We start from the raw sequence: 22,022 nt of genomic DNA on the forward strand, positions 1-22,022 counted from the left end.
TATTTTTGATGATCCTTGTATTTGAAATGTCAGTGGTTCTTTTGCTGAAATGAAATTAAATCCAAATGTTTCTATTTGTGGCTGACTTTTTGTTCTCATGATGTATCATTTGTAGAGTACGTGTTACATTAAATTGGGAAGAGGTTTTAAGTTGTTAAAGAAAATGGAGAAGAAAAACGAGGGGAAAGAAAAGAAAAAGTAAAAGAAGAGAATATTGTTACATAACCTATCAAATATGGCTGTTGTAAATTGCTGAATAAGTTTTTGCACCCTCTGCTGGCGCATCTTGGTGCTACAACATATTAGAATCTCCAAAGCGCGTTCAAGACGAGGAGAAATGTTATTGAATGTTATCAATTTACAACTGAGAAAATCGCCATAAACACGTCTGTCTGCTTATGATTTCGTGTCAGTTTAATTTTATTATGGAGAAAACCACAATTTCTTTTTCAAAATTGACAGTTAATATGCCTTACAAGTAGGATGTACTTCGTGCTGCTGAGTGGTACAAGTGTCTTGAACGCGACTCCACATTGACAGTTAACATCAGGATGGTGACCATAGGTAAGAGTCAAACAAGATGATTTATCTATTTAAATGAACATTTATGCCTATATTGATATCACTGTTTGAATTTTGATAGACATTTGTACTTTTTGAGAGTTCGTTGTGTCCCAAGCGCGAATGACGCAGGTCTAATTCAAACATAGCTTGTATTTAGTGCTAATGCTAAGGAAGGGAGGTGTACTGAACACGACAACAGGTGTTACAGTATTTATAATTCAAGCACAAACCACTGCGGAGTTTTAATCGGATGTAGGCTTGCTTAATGATATAAAACTGCATATTTGGAAGGACACGAAGTGACAGAGTGGTTGTTTGTGATTCTGGTGTGCTACAGTGGAGCTGCTGAGTCTCCTGCTGGTGTCAGCTCTGTGGGGCTGCACTAACCCTTTCCTGAAGAGAGGCACAGAGGGGATAGAAAATGTGACGAAGACCAACAGAGTCTCACAGCTTCTGGCTGAGGCCAAGTTTCTCTTGCTGAACATCAGGGTAAGCTCTTTCATTATTTAAGTTGGTTTGCCTTTGCTGACTTTACTTTCTTTGACTCATTCTCCCGTCACTCCACAGTACCTGGTCCCCTTTCTCCTAAACCAGAGTGGCTCCTTGGTCTACTATTATACTCTCTCAACCACAGGTAGGACCCTTAAAAAAACAGGCAGATGTCTTATAATGTTAATGATTCAATTTACACTGCCAGCACACACACCTACAGGTAATGTCACTTTCAGTAACCTCATTCATCACACCTGAATATGTATGTAAAAAACAAAAATGTAAAACTGTGTGACCTGCTTGTCAAACAGAAGCTGCACACATGCACTTGAGTTACTTATGCTGAAGGCACAATAATGCTCTAAGCTAACGTTCTGATATATTTCACTATTTTCAATACTGGAGAAAAAGCTAAACACTATTTAAAAATGATTGCGTATGTGCAAGAATACACAACACCTGAACCTCACTCTAAAGCATTTTTGAGGAAATTCAACCATACAAACCTTTTAATTTAACCCCCTTTTTTTGAGGGGGAAAGGCTTAAATGGAGAAATTTTGTGACTTTTTTTTCTAATACGAAGCAAACAAGATTTTCCTGCTGCATCAACTACTTGTGAATGATTCGCACTTTTTTAAAAGCACAGATGCTGTGTCTCCAGTTGTGTACTTCTGTACCTTCACTCTCAATTTTCAGTGCACAAGTGCACTCACACTAACATGGAGAAACGTGTCGCACTTTGATTACTGAGCTGGTGAACTTGAAACAGTCAAAAAGTTTGGGTAGGAAGTGTTAACTGAGACACACTAAACATTTTCACACAGAAGAGCCCCTGTGAACGGCTGTGGAGTTTGACTGTCAGTTCCAGTAAGTTCAGAGTGGCAGTGTTTGATTTAAGACAACACTGCCCTGTAAAAATTGGTGGGGTGCACAAGTAAGCACAGAGTGTATGCTGCATGTGAGTGTACGAACGGAAGTATCTGATTTGAGACACAGGGTGTGTCTCAAATCGATAAACTGCAGTCTCCTCTCTCTCCTCCCTCCTCCGTGGCACCAGAAGTATTTTCTGAGCTGCCATATGGAAGGATGTCCCAAAGCAATTACTGTTACTGATGCTGCAGTGGCTCAGACTTCTCTACATGAAACTTCACAAACACAGCGGTGTTTAATGAGAGAAAAAAAGAGGAGCTGAGGACAGGCACAGGGGATCGCTCAGGAACAGATTATAAAGCTGGGATTATAAAAGGGTTTGATGTGAGTTTGAAGCACAAAATACTGAACACAACCATCATGAAATTGATATAACACAAGATCAGTACCCAGTTTATATAACTGTTTAGATCAGAGCCACCATCAAATTAAACATCTCATATTGTAAAATAAAATATGAAGAATTCAATTATTCACATGTGATTGGCTATTTCTCCCATTCCTATAGATTTTATGTGAGTATTATTTACGTTAGAGAGAAAAGTCTCAGAATAAGACATTTTTTACATTTCCTTTATAGTTCCTAAAGTTTTATTCATGAGCATGAGGTTAGTTAAGAGTAAAAAATAACGTGACTTCTATTTTCACTGAGATATGACATGTAATATCCTCCTAAGACACAATGAACCAGGTTATATTAATGAGTTTCAGAGTTCATGAACAGATGCGCTCTATGGAAAGGCTTAATAATTAAATAATCTGATAATGAGACATTTTATTGGTAAAAAGATCTGTGTACTTTTAAACAGCACACAGAAAAAACAGAGTGTAGGTTTTCTTTGTGAGCTGTGAGAACAATTGCAATCTTTATGACTCACATTTATTTTCACTTTTATTTACTTAAAAAAAAATTCAAATGGCTTTACCAGGAAAAATCTTAAACCACATTCTCTTTTGGATATCATCATACCAATTTAAACCCAGCTCTTATTTCGAAAATAGTAAATCCTTTTTAAACTGTAAGACATTGAAACAATGTAAAAAAAAAAAAAAGAAAGAAAGAAAGAAAAGCCAAACAAGCCAGTCAATATAAAGTTATATCTGTTTAAATAAGCTGGATTCAAATTCACTCTTAAAATGTAAAGCAAGTGCAATAAATTCCACACATTTTAAACATCTCCAAGATTTGTTTCATTTAAATAAATACACCTTTTGTAAAGCACAATACTGATTTCCAACCTATTTTCTCATGTTCCTTCATCCAGAGTTATCCTTCGCTGTTCCCGTGGCAAACTCTCTCACCTTCATCTTCACCCTGCTCACTGGAAAGTTACTGGGAGAAGAGTTTGGAGGCAAACGTAAGTGACTCATTCACTCTTACACCTGCTTTGTTTTCAAACCACAGCATTTCGAACATGCCGAATCCAACAGAACTACTTTAGAATGCTGGGATGGCAGGAGTTTATGATCTCATTTTAGGCTCCTGGAGTGAGACAATCAAACAAACAATAAGAAAAGACTGCTGATGTGTTGGTGGTGTTCTGTCTTGCTTTTTTTAACTTTCATATCCTCCCTCACATCTCTCACTCTCTGCAGAGGCTGTTGTGGGAATGTTCCTCACCATGGCAGGCATCACTCTGTGTGTTATAAGCTCCATTGATGACACCAGGAAGCAGGAAATGACCCGGACTGTTAGCTAACAGAGACCAGGATTAAAATTCTTCCTCTTACTTTAAGTCAGTCCAGGCAGAACAGATGTCAGAGCAGAGCTGGCACTGAACGAGAGAGCTCACTTTAGATTCAGACAGCGACTCCTCGGAGCTCTGGTTCTGGTGGGAGAACAGTGCCTGAATGCTCAGTCTAGGCTTCGAAAGACTCGTCCAGAATCTCTTTCAGCGTGTTGAAGAAGGAAAAGTGGGTGCATGCAGGGTTCACCCCAAGGCCAGACAAGATTTATGGCGCATGAATAGAAGTCACTGGTTGTTACCTTTTACTTCTGAGCACTCTGTTGGCTCGCCGTGTGACTGGAATCCACATTAAGACAAGGTGACCACAAACAAACGGTCTGAAAACAGGGACAATTAGATGTGACCCTTTGCAGTATTTAACTGTGGCTGTGTTTGTTGTGTTTGTGGAAGAGTCGGACGAAGGAGGAGACGGATGGTTATTTGATTCAAACATTAAGCTGTTTACTTTTTCTTCCTCTTCTTCCCTGCTGCCTTGTAAACATGATGTATCTCTTATGAAGACACAATGTTGATATTTCTTTTCCTTTCCTTTTTTAGGAAGAGTGACACTGTTCAGATTGAAGAGAATTGAAAAATAACACAAGGTGTATATACTGATACATTTTTATTACCACACAAAAGACTGCACCGACACATTTGTCTGTCTTGGATCGATAAAGCCTGTTGGCAAAAATATCCTATTGTTCTGTTCTAAGCCGATCTGAATTTAGGCTTAAAACGTCCTAAAAAATGTTTTTTTATGTACATATTTTACACAATACATGGATGATCCCTGTTAAACAGACTGTACTTATGAAAAAGAGTCAATTTCCTCTGCTGTGTTTGTTTCTTTGTTCACATTTCTTCGTTCTGCTCTTGGCTCAGTTTTCTTAAATAAACTATGGTTAATTTGACAGACATTCATTTTGCCACGTGGATCGGCACCGAAGTAGCAGGGTAATCCTGAGGACATCCCATCCTCTATGAATCCTTCACGCTCAGCAGTCTTCCAGGTTTTGTTACGCTGTAGCTGATGGGTCGTCTTTTGGACTCTCCTGTGAGGGAAAACAATTAAAACAGTGTAAAAGAAATAAATAAACCATGGTTTCATTAGGACTGGATAAAGTGAAACTAAGAATAACATTCAGACACTACTTTAAGACAAACATAGAGGCCTGCCTTTTCTTCCCTGATTTGTCCCTGAGAGGTAGGTGATGGAGGACTCTGGTGTGAGGAGATCTGCTTCAGCTCAGGTTCCTTTAAAGACAGAAACTATTGATTCCTGACTCTGCGTTTTAGTTGGATACTGCTGAATGTAACTTTTTCAGGTTTCTTTGAGCACTGGGCAGGCTGCAGTGTGTGTAGGTGTGTGTGTACTGTACCAGTATTTCTGCAGCAGACTCTTCAGTCCTGAGAGAATTTTCTGTCTTTTTCACACCATCTAGCTCAGATGACAGCACCTTTTAGGGAACAAAAATATCACACTCTGGACTTTTGTATGAGGACAAGTGTGTTGTGATTATATAAATGCAACCACCCACTTGGATACACTGTACCTGCTTTCCATTGTGCTTGTGTGGGTGTTCCCCTCCATTGTGCTGCTCAGTTTTCGTGATGTGGGTTTGACTCTTAAAAAAAACAGTCACTTTTAAAATGCTGAGCAAATGAGGGTATGTATTTTACTTAAATTTCATATCTAGTTTGTCATGGATCCGTCTTTTAGATGTAACAATTTTTCCAAATCCACCTTGTACACGAAGAACTCACGTTAAGCCTACCTGCTCAATGTTTTGCAAAGGATCCTCTTGGTTGTTCACCTCCTCATCCTCCACTATTTCTGCAACTCTCTTCACAACAAAAGTTTGATGCTGTGTCAGCCTTCCTTCAAGCATGTATTATCAAGCAACCATTGGTGAGGCTTACCTGGTCAACAGGAAGCTCCACTGCTGTGTTCTCATCCTCATGCACCTCCTCAGCTCCTCGTACCTCCTCTCTCTTCTTCCTTGCCGCTCTTTTGAACAAACTGGGTCGAACTGAATAACGTAAAATCAAAAAGCTGCTTCTGCTTCAGTGTTTAGAATAAAAACAACAGGCAGATTAAAGAGGGCGCTGAAGCCAAACACGAGGCACTGACCAGATCCATCTCCGAGTGGTGGTTTTGGTGGTCCTCTGTTATGGCGGATCTTGACAGGCCGGGCGAAGAACACAGATGTCTCATCTGCTGCCTCTCTCCGGCTCCTCTGCTGTTGCGTGGCGACTGGAGCTGCTGCTTCATCTCCAGTCGACTTCACCCTCCGACCATCCGACTGAAATTCATGGAATATGAATGAGTAAATAGGATTATAGTTTATTACATACTGACCAGAGTCCCACGTGCAGAGGATGTATAAAGATGTAAATTAAACACATTAACAGTCCTGATTTAGCTCCTGTAGTGTGAATAGGATATTGTGTTTTCACCTCAGGGGATTCAAGGAGAGCTGAGTCACTGCACTGGTCTTCTGGACCACTTCCTGTTTTCCTGTTCTGTGGCACACAAATGAGACACATGTATCACACTATATAATACAATGGAACATGGTACAATACAGGAAGAATATATGATTTCATATGATACTATAAGACATGACATATTAGGTAAGATACAGTATAACAAAATGTAATTCAACAAATTCCAAAACGATCGCATACATGCTACAATGCAGAGTGATACAACACAATATGATAGAATACTGTTTGATTCAACACCTTTGGATACCAAAGTAATCATTAAAATGTAATACACTATGGTATGTTGTGAAGCAACACGCCACCATTCATAAGATAAGTAAATTACTGCACGATGATGTAGAGTACCATACCATTCAAGACAAAATGGTGAAAACATTTTATGATATAATACATACAATTGGAAATTATGGGATACGATTGATATGATTCTGCTTGATTCCAAACTATTCATTATAATGAGATTCACTATGATATGATTCGATATAACAAAATCTTTGAAAATGCTATTCAGTAAAAAACAGAAAATATGCCACAATCTGATTTGAAAAGTCTCACTATGATGCAATGCAATGCAATTAATACTATATAATGTAATTTGATGGGATATTATGCAATGCAGTTTATGCAAAGCAATGAAACACAGTGCAATACATTACCATTTAGCACAAAATGATGTCATATGACGTGATGTAGATAATACACTATGATGTGGTTTATACAGTGTGAGATGATATGATCTAATGCAGTACTGAAATATGTACTTCAATATGAAATTAAACTAATGCCTTTGAATATGATGCAATATGACATGACAGGACATGCCAAGATATGAATACATTATGATACAGTATATTATGATATGGTACTACACATCATTACAGGATACCATATCATGCAAGATGATTTGGTGTGATAGGATAAAGCTTGATTCACCAGCATACAGTAAGGTTTAATATGGCATAAAACATTTTAGTATTACTCCGTAAAATGTACCACACAGAGAAAATAAACAGTGAAATCCTTATCAAATATGAGGCTAAATTACATGATATGAATGATTAGGTATACCTCATTTCTCCGTAACAGCCTCCTTTTCCCTTGGTAATATCTACCAAAAGGAGAAAAAACATGCATAAAATTAGTTATTGAAACATAGACTCTTTATCAATTTCTTTTTTATATTCAAGAGCAGAAAAGACACCACAGTGGTGCAAAAGTAAAACTCTTCACACACACTCACAAAAGAGGACCTTGCAAACAATACCTCTCTGTAGCTTTTGAAACGAACAGCTCCACATATGGAAGTTTCTTGAACCTTTCAGTTCCCACGGCAACATAGCAGTGGCCAGTCTCAAGCTCCACAGCTGAGGCCACAGTCAGTCCTTCAAGGGTGCACAACCTGCCAGAACAGAGGAGAAAAAAGGCTATTTACCAGGTCTCTCTGTCTGTTTGTATTCCTCACAGGGTCTGTGTGTGTGGCTGTGTGGCTGACCTGCGAACGGCTCCTGTTCTTAGGCTGACCTTCTCTGTGATCAGACTCAGGATCTGCTCTAGGTCCTGCCGCATACTCCGAGGAATGATGAATCGGAAGGGTGGACATAGGAGATCTCCATTACGGAAAACGCTGGTCAGAATAAATAGACATAAATCAAGCACTGTTATACCTGCCCTATGAAAAAAAGGAATACTAAAGTTAAGCCAAAACTTTAAGGTTTGGAAAGAAATGCAGCCCTCAGAGGCAGAATTCTTCATTTTTCTCAACATGGAAAATTACTTACTTGGTTTATGCAGGGATATTTTTACAATCACATACAACTTGGCTTTACTAATACCTCTTTGATGCCGTAAGACTGTGTGTTACATTCAAACACATCTCATTTTCACATGTTGCCTGCTTACATTTGCTGAGACTGACAGGAATGTCTCTGATTATGTAGGTGTGATGTTTCAACATGAAAAAAACTAAAGTGTTCTTCCTCTGGGGGGCATGAATATGTGTACCAAGTTTGGGGGGAATCCAACTAATAACACTGACACTTCACTAGTAATTCTGAACTGCATTGGGGTACCAAAGGATGGTGAGAAATGAGAAAGTATTCCAATTAATTAGGGTTCCTCCTCCGGGGACCACAACTTTCTTCTATTTTTTTTTTTTTTTTTCGTTTTGCTCATTGAAAAAATATGTGATGGAGACATATTATTTAAGTTTATGACAGAGAATTTTAATTGGATCTGGTGGTACTGATGTGGATCTAGGTGCATGAATCCTTTGGAAAACATGAACATCTGAATAAAATTTAAATTTCATTTATTGGCTACCAGTTGAGTAACTTGAGTTGTGTTAACCCCTTGATGCCTGTTGTCAAAAATTTGTGACATATCCTGGCAGGTCTTAATGCAGCTAGAATGACCTTTGTATCTTGTTATTACCTATTGATTCATATTCTGCAGATACCAAAGATTAGGGATGGGAATCAAAAACCGGTTCCTGTTGAGAATCAACAAGAAATGTTTCAATCCATCGATATTGTTAGCCATTGTGCTTAACGATTCCCTTATCAATTCTTTACATTGTGCCAGAGCCGCTGGGCCTTACATCAACTAGTCTGCTGCAGCTATCCTAGCTTAGCAGTTTGATAACGTTTCCCAAGAAAACTCTGATTCAGGATTTTCAGCTTGAAGTTTTACTGAAGAACTGACTTCATAAAGAAATGTACATTACTCTCTCTCAGGAGATTCATATTCAGTACATTCAAAGTGGTATAAATCACCTTATTTACCAAAATAACAAAATAGCGCAAGCTCGATGCTAACGTATATGGGCAACTGCATTGATATGCTAGCAGTTAGCATACATCAGCATAACTTCAGCTTCAGAATAAAATTTTAACTTTCATCACAGAAACATATCACATCAACTCTTTGTAAAAAAAAAAAAATACTGAGAATTTCAAATGTCAGGAGCTAACAGGAAATTGAAAGGCTCATTGCTGACTTCATTACTCCGGAAAGCTTCCAAACAACTTAAACCATTGCTATAACCACTCTGAGACACTAGATGGCCTACTTGAGTTATAAATATATTAGAATCGATAAGGGCATTGGTATTGACAAAATCTTATCAAATCCCATCCCTACCAAAGATTGAATCAGATCCACTGTGTCACAATATATTGGTCAGAGGATGAACTTCTTGTGTACTATACTCAAATTTACCACTTAACTGAACATCTGTAAGAATGCACAACACATAAAAACGATCTTTTTTTTTTTTTATAATTGTTAATTAATTCAGGCAGTAAGGGGTTAAAAAAAAAGACTTGTAAAATTTGAAACCATCCTGTAGGAAATATTCTGCCTGACTTACTGTAAGATGCAAGGCACAGGTATGAACTTCCTCCATTTGGCTGAGACATTTGGCCTCTGCATAACTTTCCCCTGTTGAGACATTCAGACAGTTACAAGAATAGCACAGCCAAACATTATAATGACATTATCAGAGCATTATTGACAATTTCCTCCTCTGATTGATGTCATCCATGTCCTTCACATAAATTATACTTCACATCTATAACTGAAAATCAGATACGTCCAACCAGTAATTACCGATTAACTATTCTGCTCATGTTAGCTCAAGTGCAGCAGCCATGGAAACTGACGTCAGTCCAAGACCTCTCAGGTGGCACACTGACACGCAGCATGCCTGATCTCAAAGCTGACTCCAGTGACACCTCATATCAATAAAATCTGGAGCTAATATCTGAGCCTACTTCTAATAGAAACGAATGAATGATTCAGCAGATATTTAAAGTCCAATATTGTTTTTCATTGCAGTGAAGTGTCAGATGCTGAATGGGTTTATGGGGTCTCTTAAGATTGAATATGCCTGCCCAGACATGCACAAAGCCCTGATAATGCTGCATGGTGGCAGGACCTTTTGTTTCAACCCCAGGATCAAACGGAGGCACATACGGGCACACTTCCTGCGTTGCTCCACAGCAACCACAACACTGGCATGTCAGACTTAAAAACCAAAGACTACACTTTCCAAATGGCAGACACCCAAGGCACATACAATTACTCTCCTGTTTTATGTTTTTCAGAGAGCTGACACTAAAGGTTTAGGACTCTGAAAACCAAGCAGCCCTTTCCTGCCAGCCGGCCAGAATATAAAGTGAGCACTTGTCAGCATCAGTGGCTCTCAGTGTGCGTGTGTAGTACTGTGTGTTAACAGTGGCACATGCTGCAGCTGTGATGGACAGTTCTGATATTAACACATTGTTTATGGTATTTAACATCACAAGCAGTGGCACCAACATGGGGGTAAGCACAAAAGTAAATACACATCCACAAAGTGATGCTGACTGAAGTGATGCTAATAATACAACACGTCACTAACTATGTTCTAATAAGAAACAATGGGCTTCTCCCTGTGAGAGTAAGTTATTTTCATATTTGACTTGGCATTGGTTCAAACTGATCTACTTAATGTGAAAGCAGCCTGCATGGTGGTACATTCCTACAGGTTTAACTGAGATTAATGAATGATGGACTGTGCTGTTTGTGTGAAAAACAAGCTGTTGACTTTTCAAAATAAAAGCCTACCTGGATATCTTCACGAGGCACTGGCTGCTTTTTCACTCCTGTGTTTAGATAACTAAAAATGAAAACAACAAATACATTTATAAAAAACTAAAAACAAAAAAAATAATGGAATTGTGCATTAAACTAATCTCCATGGTTTTACACTTACTCCAATTTCTTGAACCTCTCAAAGCCAGCAGCAACATACTGGGCTCCTGTCTGCAAGTCCTGCAGATCGGTGACCCTGTGACCCTGTCTTGGCGTGTACAGATTCCGGATGGCGAGCGGGGCGCCAATGCACTGGGTCACTTCGTTCAGAAAGGCCTCCATAGTGGCCACCTGTCGCTGGTTCACTACGAACCTGCGCCCATTGTAGAAGGGGTCTCCGTTCCTGTACACCACCACGCTCTTCACTGGAGGCAGGACGGTTGTAGCTGCTGTGCTGGTGGCCATCTATGAGCCAGCTGTTACTTAGTCCAAACACACACACACACACACACACACACATTTTCAGAACCTGTTAAGTGTTCTAAAGCCAACACAAACAAAAAAAACCCTCTTTTTTACTCCCTAATTCAGCAATTTTCAATATACATTCGTATAATACATAATCTGGGTCACACTTAACATAACATGATCTTTGATTAACATACACACACACATACACACACATGGTGGGGGACACTCACAGGTCTGCTGGAAGGCCAAGTGAAGAAAAATTTGCAGGTGAAAATTAGTCCCTTCTGTTGTTGTGGAGCGTCTGGACTCCCACACAGCACGTTCTGCTCTCTCTGTATCACCCTCAAACACACACACACATACACACACGTAGAGACACCACTTCACCGACGGTGCTAAGTATTTCCTGGTTGCTATGGCAGCATGACAGCAATGACTGGCTTTGTGGGCCAAACCATTGGCAGCAACCACAACAAAAGAGACGACCAGAGGAGAGAATGGGAGAGTCGCTGTTGTAAGATGAATCAATAAGATTGTCTGTTCCACCCCACAAAACAAAGGGTTAAACTACAACCCTGTTATTAGTGGTACAAACCAAAAAACAGCGGGTACTATTCATAAACACGGCCATTGTAAGACATTTTAAAGAAGCCTTGGCCTTCTGACACATCTTCATACAAAGAGACAAAAGATGCACATAATACGAGACAGAAATGTGTATAACAAAAGATATAGCTTCATCATTTCACAACAAAGAAATACAGACAACAATGAATGTAGAAAGAAGACTTTTTTAGAAAAATATAATTTATTCATTTATTCAACACATGATAATTATCTCTGAAAAGGATTTCTTTCCTGTGTATAAGTTGAAAACAATAGCATAGACAGACAGATGACACTTGAGTGAGCTCAGGTCGTCAGTTCAGATTACTTCTGCTGTCACGACACGCTCAGCCTGTTCTTCAACGACAGGTACTGTAAAGAATAGCAAAACCAAGAGAGAAACAATCAGTAAAAGTGTTTGATTCAATCATAGGAAGTATAATTCTTGTATAGTGTCTCTGTGTCAATTGAGATTTTTTTTTACAAAAACAAATCCCACTTTTTCCGAGTTCACTTGGGGTTTACATTAAGTGGTCTCTGTGCACATAACTCTGCTGGTTGGCATCTTTACACCCTCGGGGGCTGCAGGGTACTTTTCAGAAGCAGTGCAGCAGGATTCACGAGGACATTCATTTTGTTAAAAATAAACTCAGGGTTTTGGTTGGTACACAGCCTGAGTGTGAAGTGTGCGGGCAGCTCAACATGCACTTACTCGTCAGATTAAAAAACATGGCCACAGCACCAACTTCAGAAACCACATTAAAAAGTTAAACAAGCGTTCACATCTTATTTCTAGTAAAAATGAAAAAAAAAAAACTATTGGTTTTAATACAAGCCATATTTGCATGACAAGTCTAGAAAAATTCTCAATTTCAAGAAATAAAAAAATTAGTTTGTTTAGTTTTTTTGTATTAAGACATTAATCCCACTTGAAAAGAAAATCTTTCCTATTGGCAGACTTTTTTGTATTTTTCTGTTAACAAGCAATTCAGGTTTCACTCTTGTCTTGTGATCTCTTGAATAAGACTTTTTCCTGGACTTTTCACATAAATGTGGCTCATAATAAGTCAGTAGTTTCCAATCTTTATTGGGCTGTGACCCCATTTTTACATCACAAGTTTCTGGCGACCCCAGACACCTAAAACAAACATGTTTTTTGCTAAAAAATTGTTTTTGTCCATGTAATAGTTTTCTATATATATGTGTGTGTGTGTGTATATATATATATATATATATATATATATATATATATATATATATATATATATATATATATATATATATATATATATATATATAAAAAAATTCATGATTCATGAAATGTGTGGTGTTTTGATTTAAATGAAATATATATTCAATCATTAAAAAATATATTAGTGTTTTTTAATCAATTTTTTTTTTTATCAATTGCTGGAAATTCCAGACGACCCCATTTGAATTCCAGGCGACCTCACGTGGGGTCGCAACCCCAAGGTTGAAAAAGACTGTATTAAGTCTAATAAACAATTGTCACTAAAATAATAAGAGAAACACATGCTTGGATTTCAGTTTTTGTGGCACACAAAGTTGACCTATTGTTACCCAAATAATATATTCAGGAAAGAGGACCCATGTGTTGACAGGAAAAGCTGATCCATGCATTTATTGTCAGGCCGACTTAGTTACTGATGCAGTGTTCTTTCAAGTCCCTACTGAAAAATCATGTTTATTCTGGAAGCTGTGGCTATAGTCTTCAACAAGACAGAGAAAGTGGAGCTCCTTACACTGTGCTTCCAAACTGAGGCTAGATTTAAAACACTAACGCTGGTCTTTGAAGAGCTGTATGGTTTAGGGCCAAAATACATTTCATATTCTCATTATGTACAACTCTACCAGACCACTCAGATCTCTGGGACAGGTCTGCTTTTTGTCCCCAGAGTCAGAAGCAAACATTAAAAAGTAGCACTGAATTGTTATGCTCCAAATGTCTGGAACAGGCTCTGTGAAAATATAAGGTCTGCTGAAAATCATTCTGGCTACAGCTGCCTTTGGCAAATTATTTTAAAACCTGCACTGTAGCGTTTATGCTTGTGCTTTAAAATGGTCTAATTTCATTTGGAGTTTTTGGTATTTGCAGTTTTAATTTTATAACCAGACTTTTAAACCTTCTTGTCATCTTTCTATTTTTTTTCTTCTGCTTTTCTGACTTTTGTCAGGGTTTTTAATGTCTTCTAAGAAGAACTCTGAAATGTCCTTGTTGCTTAAGTCTGCCATAAAAATCTTAATAACACTCAATAAAAAGATACAATGCTAATATACTGCATTCATCATAACAGGATGAATATTTAAACTCTGTATATACTGATATTTTTTTCGACTGACTGTATTTGAGGTTACAAAATAAATTCAGTCTTCCAGTAGGAGACAGGTGTCTCTGATTAAATGTAGGGAAACACTCCCTTCTTTTCTATTACCTTCTTCCTGCTCTCAATGGCTTGTTGGAGCCACAGCAGCTCCATGGTCAGGGTGTTTCTATGGAGACGCAGGTCCTCAGGGGTACGAGGCACCTCCTGCACAGAGCGATACTGTTGGGTACCTAAAAAGATGGGTGGAAAATATGATAAGACTTGTTTTCGACATGTATTAAAGTCTGATGTGTGCATGAATACAAATGCTCTTCTATGCCCCTGAGGAGTGGAGGCTAGTAAATGATAAGTCAAATATATGTTGCAATCTGACTTCAATTTTAAATGCTTTTTTGCAGATGATTTTTTTTTTGTTTTAGAAACATAGCACATAGATTTTACAGGTTTTACTTTATTCAGCAAAAGGAATGAGTCTTAATTTTCAAAAATTCAATCATTCATTTACCTAAAACAAACTGAATAGTTCACTTGACAAATATCTCATGATAAAAAATTGTTTTTCCAATCGTTATCACTAGCCTTTGGTCGTAATGTGACATAACAACCAGCTAGGGTCTGTAGGGCATTTGAAGCTGTTTGTTTTTTGCCAAAATAAGTAGCATTAACCTTACATGAATACATTCTAAATTACAGGAGGAGCATCAGTGCCAGTTGCTGGTATGATATGTGCACTATTGTGAGATTAGGAAGTGGTGAAAACAGTTTTTAAAAAATGTATATCTAATTACAGAAAATGATGACTTACAATAAAATAGGACTATCTGAAAGGTTATACTTTTCTGTACATATTACATAATATGTACAGAAAAGTATAACCTTTCAGGTAGTCCCATTACACCGCTTTAGGAATTTCTCTCACTCAATTAAAAAACATAACGTAAGAGAATGAGCTGGGAGCATTACCACTATGTCCCACAGTCCTCACCTTTGCAAGGGTCATCACAGTTCATGTCCAGCTCCACACTGCTCCATGCATTGGTGGAGTCTCCAGTGCTCTCCGTCACCTCTCCATCTGGAACCTCCTTTCTTGTACTACTGCTGAGGAAACGCTCCTTAATAGCAGAACGCTGTTCTTCACCTGGTGATCCATCTCTCTCAGCTTCTATTCTCTCAGGGAGATGCTGATGAGCTTCCTCCTCTGGTGATAATGAAGACTGTCTCTGTGGACTGATACTGACACTCAGTCCAGGATTAGGAGGCCTACAGGGCTGTGTTAATGGACCATCCTGCAGGTGCGAAAAAGAAAGCAAGAAAAAAAGTACAGAGATGGTGATAACAAAAACTTCCTTAACGGCAGTAGTAACTTACCGTATCTGTGAAGTGGGGAGTGGGAGTAGTCTTTGTTTGCCTCCACTCCAAATGGGTCAAATTTCCATCAATCTCTCTCACGATGTTTTCAAAGTCTTCGCGTGCACTACGAACCTCACGTCTCACCAAAAACCCGCGAGCACACGCCTGGCAAAGAAACGAGCGTCATGGTTACTGTTGTAGAGAGTACTTTTCTGCTCTACTGTCTGCCTTTTTCTTTTCTACGTCAACTTCTAACAGCTATCATGGCTGGCTGGCTGGTTAGCTGTCTTCCGGAATTAGAAAACGTAACAAAACCGCTCGAGAAGCAACAGCACGACTGATGGGATGTGACCGTGAAATTAGAAGAACTTCTTGTCTTGAAATGATCAGTCAATGAACTTACCTGAAAGCAGGTGAGTTTTTCCTCCCATTCGCTTCTGTCCATTGCTATGGTAACATGACAGCAGAGAGCGGGAGATGAACGCAAACTTTTTTTCACTTCCGGTAACACAATGACAAATTAAAAGCCTCTTCGTAGAGTTTTGATTAAAAAAGTTAACGCTTTCAAATTTAACTATGTTATTGTTTTTCAGTGAAAAATCTTTAATTTTCCTAAATTCAAACCTGGCTTGAAATGACAGGCAAAACGCTGAATAAAAGCAGTTATTTGTGTGTGGAATTATCTTTTGAAAAGACAGGAGCGGACGTGACGTAATGATTGTATACCGGTTGTCAGTTCGTAATGTTGCTGCTCGTCACATGGCACTTTTCCTCCAACTTTTTCACCACAGCTGATAACAATGAGTAGTGGTTCGAATCAAAGGACTCTGTTCCAGACTTGGGGGGCACAAGCTCCTCAAAACAGCAGTGTTCCTCCGAAAAAAGACAACAAGAAAGCCGCTGGACGGCGCAAAACATCCTCAAACAACACCTCTCAGGTAGCTAAACCACATCCTCCACGGAATCCTCTATGGACTCAATTTGGACAGGAGTGCAAGTCCACATCAGAGGACTGCAGTCCTGCGTTTGGAGATGAAGATGACGATGATTTGATGTTGGTTGCTGTTTATGAAGCTGAAAAAAGCCTTCAGCTTGATGATGCAGACTCTTTTAAGCATGACAACCCCATAGAAACAGAGAGCACCGCACTCTCTCCCATCCCTTCAGGTGGACAAACTTATCCAGACTTCCCTGGCTTTGACGGCTCTTCAGCTAAAGTATGGATTTACCCCACCAACTATCCCATCAGAGAGTACCAGCTGAAGATATCAGAGGCTGCCCTTTTTCAGAATTCCCTAGTTTGCCTCCCCACTGGTCTGGGAAAGACTTTTATAGCCTCTGTGGTTATGTACAACTTCTACCGCTGGTATCCATCAGGGAAGATTGTGTTCATGGCTCCAACCAAACCTCTGGTGGCACAACAGATTGAAGCCTGTTATAAAGTGATGGGGATCCCACAGGCACACATGGCTGAGCTGACAGGTAACAGTAACGAATAATGACACAAAAACTCAACTTTATCCATCTAGCCTTCGTTAATAATGTTTTACCCCTTACCTCACAGGCAGCACAGCAGCAAAGCAGAGGCAGGAGGTGTGGAGAACCAAGCGGGTCTTCTTCCTCACCCCTCAGGTCATGGTGAATGATCTGTCCAGGGAGACCTGTCCAGCTCAGCAGATCAAATGTGTGGTGATTGATGAAGCCCACAAAGCACTTGGCAACCATGCCTACTGTCAGGTACAGACAAGGTCATGCTGTTGAGTTATATAACATTCTTGGATATCTTAAGAAGTTATGTTGTACTTGCAAAATTCAGTTTTTTAAATTGATCGTCAAGATGCGACACAGTTTAATTTAAAAAAAAAACAAACTAAAGCCTGGATGATACCAACGCAAGTTTACACCGTCAAACAGAGGCATTTCATGGACACACAATTCAGAAAACAGCTCCTTTGGTCCTTTGGGTTCTCTGTAAACCACTGTTATGACCGGGGCTAGTAATAGGGCTAGCTCAGGCATGGGCAAACTACGGCCCGGGGGCCACATGCGGCTCGTTAAACGTTTTAATCCGGCCCGCCGAACTTGAAAAAATTAAATGAATACACCTCGTTAATGTTTCATTTTCCCTGCAATTCGGATGTTTTCCCACTAGATGGCGCACTGTAGAGACATTGGCTTTGTTGAGGTGAACCGTAGGCCTATTACTCCACGTTTGCACTTTACCCTCTGACCCATCAGCCCTTCTGTAAAGATGAACGGACCTAAGAAAAGGAAAGTGGACAAAACAAAACTCATTGAAACACATGGAAGTGCGCAAATGTGCGCGGATAAGATGGAGTGGATCGTCAGCGATCTGTTACTTATTAAAAAAAAAAAGCTCAGGAACATGTCTGTATAAACCTTCAATGTGAGTTATTTGTCTAATTTTTATATAGAGACGTTCACATTTAATATCAAAATATCACACAAACAATTTTGACTAAATCTTTTATTATTTTTTGTTTTTTCATTTTTAAAACCAGGACAGAAAAAACGTGTTTTTCTGTTTTTCTGTAATTCCGTTTTTCACTTTTGGTTTTAAAACAGAAAAAACAAAACAAACAAGTCAATTTTTTGTTTTTTTTGTTTTTTTTTTAAATTTTGTTTTGAAACAGAATAACGAAAGAACGAACCATACACGGATTAAAAATCCCATTATAATTCCATTCTCTCATATTCTAATTTTAATTTCAAAACAAAATCAAAACAGTGAAAAATAGACCGTTATTTGTTTTCTGATTTTTGATTTGAAAACAAAAAATTGAATAACAAGTCGTTATCCGTTTTCCGATTTTGGATTCTGGATATGGAATGAACGAATGATACCCTGATAGTTACCAAAGCACTCCATCCATCTGCTTCTGGTCCGGCCCCTTTGTCAAATGTTAGAACCCATTGTGGCCCACGAATCAAAAAGTTTGCCCACCCCTGGGCTAGCTTAACAAATGATCTAATCTGGCCTCTTGTCTATTATTATAGGCTTTTTTACAAATCAGTATGGAGAGAATTTTGGCAAGTTTAGCAACTATGTGTGATAGACTTTCTTTATTTGCAAGATAATCACATTTGGTTAAACTGTTTTGCCATAATTCAATGATTCTGTCATATTCTTACACAGTAACAAGAGCTAAACTGACATTGTATTACTTATGGCTTAACATTGAGCTATACTATACCAACAGTGTCCTTCACCTTTCATTCTCCTTGTTACTTAGGTCATCAGACAGCTCAGCAGCCAGACTCTGCAGTTTCGTGTTCTGGCTCTGAGTGCAACTCCTGGAGGAGACACAAAGGTAAGAACACAACACTTTATGTTTTTTAATGTCCTCTTTCTTTCAGATCACGTGTCACATTATAGAACCCCTCTTAATTTTACTTCAAAACTTAATTCAACCTTCTGTCCCACTCCTGCAGTCAGTGCAGTCAGTGATATCGAACCTGCTCATTTCCCATATTGAGCTGCGTTCAGAGGAGAGTCCTGACATCCGGGCCCATTCTCATCAGCGCAGTGTGGAGAAGATAGTGGTTCCCCTGGGAGAAGCTCTTTCTACTCAGCAGGCGCGCTACCTTGAGGTAGGAAGAAGACATTTTGTGATATATTTAGCTTTACTCCTTCAAGGCTTTTGTTTTATTACTCCCTACAAATTCATACCTGAAATAACAGTCAACATTTAAGACAGGGGGCTGCAAAATGCCTTCCAAAAATCCAAACCATATACAATCACATATTTCATCCATTATAGTAAAAGCAAGCAAAAAAAGGTTAAGATGTTATAAAATAGAAAATGTCTGATCTGTTTTCCCACAAGACAAAGGTAGTCACAATTTTATGCTAGAAAAAAATCTTTTTTTTGTTTTTGTTCTTTCAGTTTTTGAATTGGCCTGTTAGTTTATTCCTCTGGCAGAGGGTTATTGGTCTCTGACATCACGGTTTTTGGAGACTTAAAAGTTTGGGAACCCTTTATTACTTAAAGCTGATATTTCTTGTTGGAGATAGTTGTGAATCCTTTGCAAACAAAAATTCAGACAGATTCAAACTCCTTATTTTGATATCAATCATTGATGACTCAATGTTATTACACACTTTGGCAGTGCATGATGCGTGCAGCTTTAAGGTGCTTTGCTGCCACCTTGTGGTCTTAAACAAAACAAAACAAAACAAAACAAAAAACAAAACAAAACAAAACAAAACAAAACAAAACAAAACAAAACAAAACAAAACAGAAAAAAAAATCAAGGAGCTGATCCTTCCCTAAGCACCATGTCTTCTCTGTTACTGTTAAGTTTGTACTCGGTCATGTTGTGTAAACATGGATTGATATGTCTTAAAAGCAGCACCCTGTCTCCCTTGGTGGTCTAGTTTCCAGGGTTTTGGATTAACAGACCCTACAAGCGCTCTCTCCCTGCAGCTACACTCCATCTTTATCAACTGGCTGGAGAGCTGGAATGTGATATGTGCATTTCAGAATGAATGCGATGTCTGCATCAGCTTGAATTGCGCAGCAAACTGTGTTGAAACTACAAGGCCCTTTTCTCTGTTTTCATATGACAGTTTTTCTCATTTGTTGTGTAACTTTTCGTATTCCCCTCATGTTGCCCCTTTGGCCAGCTGGCGTCTGCAGCCTACTTGCTGAACTCCTTTCCCCACTGCCCTTCCTTAATTTGACCACAACACAGGCATAACGCTGTATTCAGGTGTAAAATGAGCATTACTGCCGTCATTCAGGCAGAAAATAATGACTGTTGAGCAAATCATAAAAATGAACCAGTCATGCATGTTTTCTTGGGGGTCAGTTGAGTGCTTTTCATTCAGGTTTAGTCGCTGCTTTTTATCACAGGCGTTTCAGAGTATTCATCCATAAAACTACTAAAGTAGCCTGTTGTTTTCTCAGGCCTCTGCTTTGTGATTGTCACTAAAACCTCCATCCATGCTGATTCCCAGTAAGTCAGTGAACATGTAGGCCACTGTTTCCATGCCTGGTAGGGATATTAGTCATAAAATACACTGTGTGCTCTTTTGTATTAGCAACTGATGGGTAAAATAAACTTTTTTTTGTGATATTCTGTGTTAAACCAAAGCTTCTTTAAATGAAAAGAGTCAGAAAAATAAGTTTAGATACTGAAAACCACCCACTCCTGTTCCTTAAGTTCTTTACTTTAACCCCGGTCAGCTTGTTGAATCGAACACTTTGCAAAGTGATTTGGTTGTAAAATCAGCTGCTCTCTGCTACACGATAATGTGCATGTGCCCTTCCTGTGAGAACACCTCAGATTACCACGCTCCAGTAACTGAGCACCAGGTCTCGTTGTGAAGTTAGTGATACTGTATATCACAGAACATACAGGGGTGTGCCCTCTTTTGTTTGCTACATTTGATCCTGTAATAAAGGAAGAATACCCTATAACGATACTCTGTAGAAAACCTGATATGATGATCTTGAGCTAATTTAATACTGGAGTATTCTCAAATACAAACTAGTGACATCGTTTCTGCACTGTGTGAATATTACAGATTTTAAATTACAATTAATTCCACTTACTTTTATGGAATAATGCAGAAATAAATTTAAATACATTTAAAAGAAAGACCTCAAGCACAATCTGTCTGTACTTAAAGAGGGAGTATTCCACCATTCTTTATTTTCAACATTGATATAAAAATATCAACAACAGATTTTTCAAATCTCTACATACTTAAGAGTTATAGAAATCCTAGATTCTGAATGTAAACTGCACAAAATGGTCCATTCTAAAAGTTGCATGAAATCTTCTTCTTCTCAAGATCTTCATGAGATTTGCTGAGATGACAAGGTCATTGCATGAGGATCTCCTACCTGTAGAGATGGTCCTCAAATGCAGGGTTATACCCATTGACAGATCTCCCAATGGCTGACCAATCAGAGGGAAGTGGGTTTGTGGAGCAGAAGCCTTTAAGAGCTGAAATAAGGATTTCCTAATACACCAATTTGAGAAAAATGTTTTTTTTTTTTGCTGTAAATCAGCAGCCTATTTTTTAAGTTTAGTTATATAAAAATGTATAAAAATAAAGTGAGAAAATAGACTGAAGCTGATGTTCCCCTTTTATTTGGTTTTAAAACAATCCCACCCTGTGACATGCCTCCCTGGTTGTTTACACACTACAGTTGTAACAGGCTATAATGTGGACTCCTCAGTTTCAGAAGCTACTTTCCATGCTAATCAACCTTTAATTAATGATAAAGTTAAATAATTACCTTTTACTAAAAACTATCTGCAAAAAGGACAAAGATCTGTGTGGGAATGATGAAAAGCCAATCACTCTGATTGTTGTCCAGCCTTTTCAGTGAGATGTATCCTTATCTGGCTTTATAATGGGAGAACCTGGTTTCTGGCAGTTTTAATGATTAATTATCTAAATCTAGAGGCCAGTTTTTT

General features: G+C 38.6%; 4 protein-coding genes across 5 annotated transcripts in view; 2 read left to right on the top strand and 2 right to left on the bottom strand.

The window, feature by feature from the left end:
* The first annotated feature begins 377 nt into the window (after positions 1 to 377).
* Positions 378 to 3,722, top strand: tmem234 (transmembrane protein 234). Its single transcript, XM_074692070.1, has 5 exons — positions 378 to 564; positions 902 to 1,053; positions 1,132 to 1,198; positions 3,253 to 3,345; positions 3,584 to 3,722. Exons 1-5 carry the CDS (start codon positions 552 to 554, stop codon positions 3,685 to 3,687), a joined length of 429 nt encoding a protein of 142 aa, XP_074548171.1. The 5' UTR covers positions 378 to 551; the 3' UTR covers positions 3,688 to 3,722.
* Positions 3,723 to 4,631: 909 nt separating this feature from the next.
* On the bottom strand, positions 4,632 to 12,026 carry dcdc2b (doublecortin domain containing 2B). 2 transcript variants are annotated; one of them, XM_074692066.1, is made up of 15 exons: positions 11,499 to 12,026; positions 10,979 to 11,279; positions 10,831 to 10,882; positions 9,593 to 9,663; positions 7,718 to 7,849; positions 7,490 to 7,624; positions 7,294 to 7,333; positions 6,175 to 6,240; positions 5,849 to 6,020; positions 5,638 to 5,747; positions 5,493 to 5,561; positions 5,271 to 5,342; positions 5,097 to 5,174; positions 4,894 to 4,971; positions 4,632 to 4,769 (listed from the first exon to the last, which is right to left on the bottom strand). In XM_074692066.1, exons 2-15 carry the CDS (start codon positions 11,260 to 11,262, stop codon positions 4,734 to 4,736), a joined length of 1,395 nt encoding a protein of 464 aa, XP_074548167.1. In that variant the 5' UTR covers positions 11,263 to 11,279; positions 11,499 to 12,026; the 3' UTR covers positions 4,632 to 4,733. The 2 variants fall into 2 exon arrangements, with proteins under 2 accessions (XP_074548167.1, XP_074548168.1); XM_074692067.1 differs by having other exon boundaries at positions 10,979 to 11,273; positions 11,499 to 12,025.
* Positions 12,027 to 12,089: 63 nt separating this feature from the next.
* On the bottom strand, positions 12,090 to 16,057 carry iqcc (IQ motif containing C). The gene is made up of 5 exons (XM_074692069.1): positions 15,973 to 16,057; positions 15,588 to 15,734; positions 15,205 to 15,505; positions 14,328 to 14,449; positions 12,090 to 12,246 (listed from the first exon to the last, which is right to left on the bottom strand). The coding sequence occupies exons 1-5, from the start codon at positions 16,012 to 16,014 to the stop codon at positions 12,211 to 12,213; spliced, it is 648 nt and encodes a 215-aa protein (XP_074548170.1). The 5' UTR covers positions 16,015 to 16,057; the 3' UTR covers positions 12,090 to 12,210.
* Positions 16,058 to 16,300: 243 nt separating this feature from the next.
* Positions 16,301 to 22,022, top strand: part of fancm (FA complementation group M) — a 49,513-nt gene continuing 43,791 nt past the window's right edge. The window contains exons 1-4 of the mRNA XM_074691755.1: positions 16,301 to 17,051; positions 17,134 to 17,306; positions 18,824 to 18,901; positions 19,023 to 19,181. Coding sequence (XP_074547856.1) covers positions 16,370 to 17,051; positions 17,134 to 17,306; positions 18,824 to 18,901; positions 19,023 to 19,181 — 1,092 coding nt within the window. The 5' untranslated portion in view covers positions 16,301 to 16,369. The remainder of the gene's footprint in view (positions 17,052 to 17,133; positions 17,307 to 18,823; positions 18,902 to 19,022; positions 19,182 to 22,022) is intronic.

This window comes from Halichoeres trimaculatus, unplaced genomic scaffold (assembly GCF_033239565.1).
Source record: "Halichoeres trimaculatus isolate MK-OKI-2021-1 unplaced genomic scaffold, fHalTri1.1 fHalTri1_scaffold_17, whole genome shotgun sequence".
NCBI classification, from domain to species: domain Eukaryota; kingdom Metazoa; phylum Chordata; class Actinopteri; order Labriformes; family Labridae; genus Halichoeres; species Halichoeres trimaculatus.

Bases quoted from the DNA above. Each gene is read 5' to 3' on its own strand.
- dcdc2b (XM_074692066.1), bottom strand. From the start codon at position 11,262: ATGGCCACCAGCACAGCAGCTACAACCGTCCTGCCTCCAGTGAAGAGC. The intron at 9,664-10,830 runs GTAGGCTTTTAT...ATGTCTCAACAG, and splicing joins TGCCTCGTGAAGATATCCAG to GGGAAAGTTATGCAGAGGCC. The intron at 5,562-5,637 runs GTAAGCCTCACC...TTTGTTGTGAAG, and splicing joins TGGAGCTTCCTGTTGACCAG to AGAGTTGCAGAAATAGTGGA.
- iqcc (XM_074692069.1), bottom strand. From the start codon at position 16,014: ATGGACAGAAGCGAATGGGAGGAAAAACTCACCTGCTTTCAG. The intron at 15,735-15,972 runs GTAAGTTCATTG...TTTCTTTGCCAG, and splicing joins AAAAACTCACCTGCTTTCAG to GCGTGTGCTCGCGGGTTTTT. The intron at 12,247-14,327 runs GTAATAGAAAAG...TATTCTTTACAG, and splicing joins CCATTGAGAGCAGGAAGAAG to TACCTGTCGTTGAAGAACAG.
- tmem234 (XM_074692070.1), top strand. The intron at 1,054-1,131 runs GTAAGCTCTTTC...GTCACTCCACAG, and splicing joins TTCTCTTGCTGAACATCAGG to TACCTGGTCCCCTTTCTCCT. The intron at 3,346-3,583 runs GTAAGTGACTCA...CACTCTCTGCAG, and splicing joins AGAAGAGTTTGGAGGCAAAC to AGGCTGTTGTGGGAATGTTC.